This window comes from Falco biarmicus, chromosome 20 (assembly GCF_023638135.1).
Source record: "Falco biarmicus isolate bFalBia1 chromosome 20, bFalBia1.pri, whole genome shotgun sequence".
Taxonomy (NCBI): Eukaryota; Metazoa; Chordata; class Aves; order Falconiformes; family Falconidae; genus Falco; species Falco biarmicus.
Genome location: NC_079307.1, coordinates 3,686,550 through 3,693,531, shown reverse-complemented (window position 1 = coordinate 3,693,531; position 6,982 = coordinate 3,686,550). Strand labels below are relative to the sequence as shown.

The 6,982-nt window shown below is 52.2% G+C and overlaps 1 protein-coding gene across 1 annotated transcript; it reads left to right on the top strand.

The window, feature by feature from the left end:
* The first annotated feature begins 765 nt into the window (after positions 1-765).
* On the top strand, positions 766-6,659 carry PTS (6-pyruvoyltetrahydropterin synthase). The gene is made up of 6 exons (XM_056322826.1): positions 766-1,119; positions 2,161-2,240; positions 3,858-3,880; positions 5,322-5,378; positions 5,694-5,764; positions 6,231-6,659. Exons 1-6 carry the CDS (start codon positions 1,046-1,048, stop codon positions 6,370-6,372), a joined length of 447 nt encoding a protein of 148 aa, XP_056178801.1. The 5' UTR covers positions 766-1,045; the 3' UTR covers positions 6,373-6,659.
* Positions 6,660-6,982: the final 323 nt, after the last annotated feature.

Here is a 6,982-nt window from a genome sequence, read left to right as displayed (position 1 = left end):
GTGCGCCTGCTTGAACAGCATAGCTGGGTACAGCTCTGACGGCTAACGTCTCCTGCCCTCCTCCTAATCCAACCTGTTGGAAACATGTAGAATTCCACGGTGGCCTCGATATTCCTTTGCTCTTACGCTGAGCAAACTCAAACACCCTCTCGTATGCTTGCTTCCTCATCCGGGCTCTCACCGGTCTTGAACCCCGAGGTGTAGGCGGGCAGGCGGGCGAGGGAAGCCCCCTGTAGCAGCTCCCTTGCAGGCTGTGCCTTTGAGGACACCCTGTGACAAGGGAAGGCTGCCAGGAGAACGCTGGGTTCCCCTCCTGGCTTAAGGACTTCCTACACTGCTTCATTGTGAGGAGCCTGGAGAGCGCTTTGCACCTTCAGCGATTCATCCTTGAGCAAAACCATTTTGTTCCTCGAGGGTTTAAAGGCACGCTTTTGTGTCTTATTTGCAAACTACTTTTTTTTTCTTTTTTTTTTTTTACTCCCGCTGCAGCCGAGGCCAGCCCGCCCAGCCCAGAACCACGGGGAGCTGCTGGCCCTGCCCCACAGCCCGGCTTCACCCCCCGCTGGCTGCCCTGGGGAGCGGGGACCCGGCAGGGGCACGGAGGGCGGCAGCGGGCGGCTCAGGCCAGAGGTCACCTCGCAAAGCCACCGGGTAGCAAAGGGCTCCCCCGTGCCGTGCCGTGCCGCTGCTGTGCCCTGCCCCCGCCGTGCCCTGCCCCCGCCGAGCCCCAGCCGTGCCGTGCCGTGCCGGCCCGCGGTGTGTCACCCACGGCGGGAGGGACGCCCGGCGAGGCCCCACGGCAGCGCAGGGAGCCGCACGGTGCTCAGGCCCTGGTTCCGCGGGCGGCTGTGGCTGTTCCCGGAGGGCCGCAGCTCCCGGCAGCGCGGCACCTCGCAGCTGCGCTGACACCGGCGGGGTCGGCCCGTGCCGCGGGGCAAGCGGGGCCCAGCGCGCAGCCGCCAGCCCGCCCGCCCCGCCCGCGCCCCGGGGAGGGCAGCACCGCCCCGCGGGGCCCGGATGGAGCCGGTCCCGCCGCGGCCCTGCCATGGCCCCGCCGGCAGCGCGGCTGGCGCGGCTCTCCCGCAGCGTCTGCTTCAGCGCCTGCCACCGGCTGCACAGGTGAGCGGCCCCGGCCCCGTGCCCGTGCCCCGGCTCCCCCCGCCGCGGGGGGCCCGAAGGCCTCGCTGGGCCGGGCGCCCCCTCAGGGCCGGCGCGCCCTCCTCTCAGGGCCGCGTCCCCTCCCCTCTGGGCCGGGCGCCCCCGGGGACCTGGGCCGTGTCCCGTGTCCCCCCCTCAGGGCCGTGTGTCGTCGTGTGTTCCCCTCCCCCGGGCCGCCCCCCCCCTTCAGGGTCGTGTCCAGTCCCTGCTCCCCCTCAGGGCCGTGTGTCGTCGTACCCCCCCCCAGGGCCCTGTCGTGTCCCCCCTCCCCTCAGGGCCGTGTCCCCCCCCTCAGGGCCATGTCCATCCCCCCCCCCCCCCGGTGTCAGATGCTCCCTCAGACCCGGGCCGTGTCCCCCCCTCAGGGCCGTGTCCCCCCCCTTCTCCCTGCTCTGCCCCGCTCTGCGCAGCCCGCAGCAGCAGTCCCGCCTGGGATGTCTGCGCACAAACGGCTTTAACAGGAGCTGAAGTTTCCTTTTGAAACAGGCCGGGGGGTGCCCCCGTCTGCCGCCCTTTTCTCAGAACAGACATCACTCAAGTGCCTTGACCTGAAATGCTCCTCGGAGCAGGCGCTGCAGTTTCTTCAAATGACAGATTCTGACAGGGAAGTCATCCCTTCTGCTCCTTGGAGAAGCTCCCTGAGCTTTGTTGCTTAATAATAAAAATATGCATCGTTTTCTCCAGGCTCTTCCTCCTAGGAGCCCAAGTGATTTTGCCGTATTCGTGCGTGAACAGCTGTTAGTGTTCACGCAGCAGTGGTGTTCAGCAGTTGTTATGCATATATTAATAAAAAAACACAGCAAAAAAAAAGCCCAGACCGGTTGCCAACAACATCTTTTCATGGTCTCAGTACTCCTCCGGTTCTGTTTTTGCCTCCTGAGTAGGAAAAGCTAGCGGGTTAAATTTGGGAGGGCGAGTAAATGGAAGAACCAGAAAGCAATCAGAGTGAAGCCCTGAACGTTTGTCATGGATCCTGACGTGCCGTGTCTGTACTTCCCACAGTAAATCGCTGAGTGATGAAGAAAACCTGAAGCTGTTTGGGAAATGCAACAATCCAAACGGCCATGGGCACAACTATAAAGGTAAGGAGTTCATTTCCACGCTTCCACGTGTAGTCACGGCCTCGGCAGGCTGCTATGGCTTTCAGTGCCTGGCCTGGGGGTCTTTTAGAATTAGAAGCAATCCTCAGCAGAAAAGGGGTTGAACCATGGCATGGATTTGGAAGTTACTGAATTAAATACCTCAAAATGTCCCTTCATGAATCAACTCTGTTTATAATCGGCAAAATCATTGGGTTTGGAATGAATATTTTTCTAAACAAAAGACGCGCTGTTTAAACAGCCTGTAAACTTTATTTGAATGTTGTTCTCGCAGGTTCTCCTGCCATCTGTCCCCTGTGCACTTGGAATCAAATCTCTCCCGACACCAGGCTGGCTCCCTGTGGAGCACTGTGTGTTGTAGGTTATTGGGTTTGCACGGCAACGTGTTGGTGAGGAAGCGGCTACAGCGGTGGCTTCTGTGTAGGAGCAGCTTTAGCAGGCACCTGGCGTTCAGGTACCCTGCAGCCTGCTCCAGCTCTACTAGCTTTACCAGGGAAGGCATGTTGACAGATTGTTGGACTGAAGAACTGTGTCTCATTTTAAAACTGACCTACAGGCACAACGGTTCTTGCTTTCTCATCTAAGAAAGATGTTCTCACTGTAAAAAAAAAAAAAACGCTGGAAAGCTTGGGAGATGCCTCTAAAAATGTTCCTTGGGGCATGGAGGGGAGGGAGGGAGGGAGGGAGTGAGTGAGTGAGTGAGAAAAAGAGCATGAAGGAGTTTTTCCACCCCAGAGGAGGATCACAACCAGGCTCAAATCACTGTCTGTCTCTTTTTGTGAGTTCCTCAGTGAGCCGTGATTTTGTTCTCAGCTCCTGGGGTTAGTGGGCAGGAATGTGGGGCTTATCAGGATGTTGTTTCCAAGTGTTTGTCACAGAATGGTCAGGGTTGGAAGGGACCTCTGAAGATCACCTAGTCCAACCGCCTGCTAAAGCGGTTTCACCCAGAGCAGGCTGCACAGGATTGTGTCCAGGCAGGTTTTCAGAGACCACAGCCTCTCTGGGCAGAGAGGTCTCTTTTGTCGTCTCTCTTTTTTTGAAAGGATTTCTGGGTTGAAATGACACCTGGCAGTAATTCTGGTTCTTAGGATGTCGGCAGCCACTTCATCCCTTACTTCCCTTCTCTGGTATTCCATTATGTCAGAAGATTTATAAGCTGACCCCACTTCTTATGGTCTTGGGGAGGGGGGTGGGGTGGGTCTGGTGACGTAAGGGCGCCTAGGGTGTCTGCACTGTTCAGAAGATTTTGCTGCTCAAGAGATTCTGACCTTGTCTGCGCAGGGCACAGGCTGCCGTAGGGAGTAGGTACTTGAGGAGTCATCTAGTCATCTCTCTGCCTGCCGGGAGCGCTTCAGGGGTAGTGGTGTGTCTCTGGGCATCAGACCTTGGAGCCTGACTTCCTCAGCGAGCTGGGTGCCTGAGGGTAACATTCTTTTTGGAGTGGATACCCGTTTTATAAAAAGTCCTGCTTTTAAGTGCTGTGAAGCCTGCACCAGTCCTTGGGGATCGGTGATGAATGGGCTGTCTGTCCCAGCAGTGTACTTTGTTGTTAGGTTCATGGTGTCATTGTGACCTGATTTTTATTTTTTTTTTTTTCAGTTATAGTCACTGTGCGTGGAGAGGTAAGTGTGATCAACCTTTTTCCTTTTCCCCAGGGTGGCAGGATAGATGGGTCCTCATCTTCCACAGTGCTGAAGCTCTAGCTCAGTTGCCAGGTTTCCCAGGGTGTTTGTGCAAACTCGGTATGCAGCACTACAGAAGAAGGTTTTCTGTAATCACTGTCCTATTCACCCTGCCTCTAACAAGGGTTTGTAGGTAACAGTGTTTAAGTCTGAGGTTTGTAATTGTCCTCAGGGCACATAACCTTGACTGCCAGAGCCTCGCTGCAGAACATGAAATGATGCCAAAACGGCACAGAGTAACTGCTCAGAGACAATTTTGGTCTTTAAGCAGCAAAGGTATTTATTTCATGCAATGTTGGGGAGCCAGCTGGTTCGCATCGGACAAACTAGCTCCCCAGTTTTCAGTGAAAAGTCAGGTAGTTTATACAGTTTTCGTGAGAGGTTACAACATCTTTACATACATATTCATTTGATTTCGACATCTAATCATTCTGTTCATAATAGGTGGGATCTAGGTGGAGTAAACCTTTCAGCTTTCTTTGTTCAACGGTTTCCTGACTCATGGTCTCCTTTTCTCCTTCAGGTGCCCACCTTACCTTTTCTAATTATTCAGAGTACATTCCTTTAATATCATCAGTGGTACATTACTTTGAAATCGTCAGTGGAACCTTTTCTAATTATTCAGAGTACACTCCTTTCTCAGCACAGACAGAGCATCACCCAGAGCATTGTACCAAACTCATCCTGACCCATCTTTTTAAGACCTTGCTCCGTTTCAGACATACAGGCTCTGGTCAGATCTGTGGGACACCTTTGGAAGGCTGCTGAGCCACAGGGAGGCTTTAGCACTTCAGTAACTGATTCTGTCTGCTGATTTATCAAGATACTTTTGTGGCAAATGTAAAAGGAAATTCTGCTTTTGCAGTTGTTTTTCACCCTTGATCCTGTCATTGTTCTGTGTATTCTGAGGTTTAGGTAGCACTTTGGTTTTGATGTTTTTCAAACAACTTGTTGAAGATTTCCAGTTCATAGGAAAGGGGGTTTCTATTCACATCTGAAGTTAAAATTTTAAAGCCTTTGCCTTCTACATTCCCCAAGCATGCTGTGAACTACACAACCTGATTTTGTTCCTGGAGCTGTGCCTGCTTATGGGCATGCTAGATTGTTGCTTGAAGACTGAGTATTTCAGTGAGTTTTGCCTCACTGATGTCAGCTTTTATGAGAGTGCAACCACTGGAGTTGTTTGTATGCTGCACTTAGCCTTTGGGAACATCACAGGAGTAGAGTTGGAACGCAGTGCGTCAAGGTGGAAAGATATTTTTCTTATGGCTCGGATGTCCTGAGTGCACAAATATTCGCGGTCTGATTTGTACAGGCTCATGACAGCCTTGGTAATGAGGACGTGTAACTGCTGCTGAGCTCCTGTTTCTTCTCCCTACAGATCGACCCAGTTTCTGGAATGGTTATGAACCTGACGGACCTGAAGGAGTATATGCAGGTAATAGCACTGTTTTCCTACACACCCCCTGCAAGGAGCTTAGCAAGTTGTCTAGAACCAGGGTGGAGACATGGTGAGTTGATGATGGTAGGAAATAAAGAAGAAATTAAGGAATGATTTCAGACTAAGATGCTTTAGCGTGTGGTGTGAGGCAGTACCATGTCTCCAGCTAGGAAGCTGACAGGTGGATGTAGGGCTCTTTTTTTTTTTTTTTTTTACATACCGTCGCCTCACTCCAGTCCCATGTGTGTGGTAATACGAATCTCAAGTCCACTGACCAACTGGGACGAGGTGGTCACTCTTTTCTTTCTGCAGGAGGCGATCATGGAACCGCTTGACCACAAAAACCTGGATAAGGATGTGCCATACTTTGCTGAGGTTGTGAGGTGGGTGCTGGGGGCTCCTCGTGGCGTTGGTTGCAGGGTCAAGGAACAGCCTTCAAGGATTAGTCCTACATCTGAAAGAGCCGCCTTGATACCTGTGTGTGACACGCCTGTGCGGGTCAGGTGCTGGTGCCCTGCCTGCCTTGCAGCCCCGCTGCCGTGCAGCCTGCCTCCCTGTGCCGCGCCGGGTGCCGGCCTGCTGCGGCGGCTGCCGTTCCACATACCGAGGGAGCTGCCGCTTACTCGCACCTGCCGAGCCTTTTGCGCTTGGCGCGTGAGCCCGCTCTGTGGACACCTCAGGGAGGCGGATACGGCCTGCTAATTAGATCTTGTTTCATCCATGTTTGCTGGCAATGGTTCAAGCCCCTCTTACATGCAGGGGGTCATCGTCATCCCCTCTGCCCGTTTCAGGTACAGCTTCCTCAAATGTCATTGCTGTGAGTTCTGAATCTGCTCGTGTTTCACTCAGCACCACAGAGAACGTTGCAGTATTCATCTGGGAAAACCTCAAGAAGCTCCTGCCCGTGGGAACCCTTTATAAAGTCAAAGTGTATGAAACGGACCAGAACATTGTCATTTATAAAGGAGAAGAAACAATCTCTGAGAAGTGAAATGAGCTTCAGTTCAGTTGGTCAGAAACTGCTGCATAATCAGATCAGTGGATTACTTCAGCCCTGCTCGCTGTATTTCCTACACCTGGACATCGGTTATGTATTATATAGGAACAAATACAGATGTTTCGAAAGAATTCTTGCAACTATCTAGCAATTTGGGTTCTCAAAATTTGCGGATTTGTCTGCTTTTTCTCAAGACATTCCTGTTTTGCAAAGCCAAACCACCAAGCTGATGTGACATTTACAATTGTGCTATGTTAAATAAAGCGGCTTTCTGGAGAGGAGGTGGCCTGGCAAAACGTGTGTCCTGTCCAGTCACAGAAGGCTTTGATTTTTCTCTAATTAAACACTGGATTAATTTATGATTTTTAATAACCTTGGCTTTGGTGGTGTTTTGCTTATTGATCAAATAGAGAAACGTTCTTGAGAATGAGAACTGCATGCTTATCTTTTTCCTCCTTTTGGTTTTTTTTGGTCTTTTTTCCTGCGCTGTAGGCTCATTTCCTCATGCAGTTAGCAGGTCTTTCTCAGTATAAGGAACTGGTATAGTGAGCAGTATAGTTGTTTACCAAACAATTCTCAATCCAAACTGCAGAGCTAAGGAGAA

Coding starts and splice junctions, on each gene's coding strand:
- PTS (XM_056322826.1), top strand. CDS start 1,046: ATGGCCCCGCCGGCAGCGCGGCTGGCGCGGCTCTCCCGCAGCGTCTGC. Junction 1,120..2,160: donor GCCTGCCACCGGCTGCACAG/GTGAGCGGCCCC, acceptor TACTTCCCACAG/TAAATCGCTGAGTGATGAAG. Junction 2,241..3,857: donor CCATGGGCACAACTATAAAG/GTAAGGAGTTCA, acceptor TTTTTTTTTCAG/TTATAGTCACTGTGCGTGGA.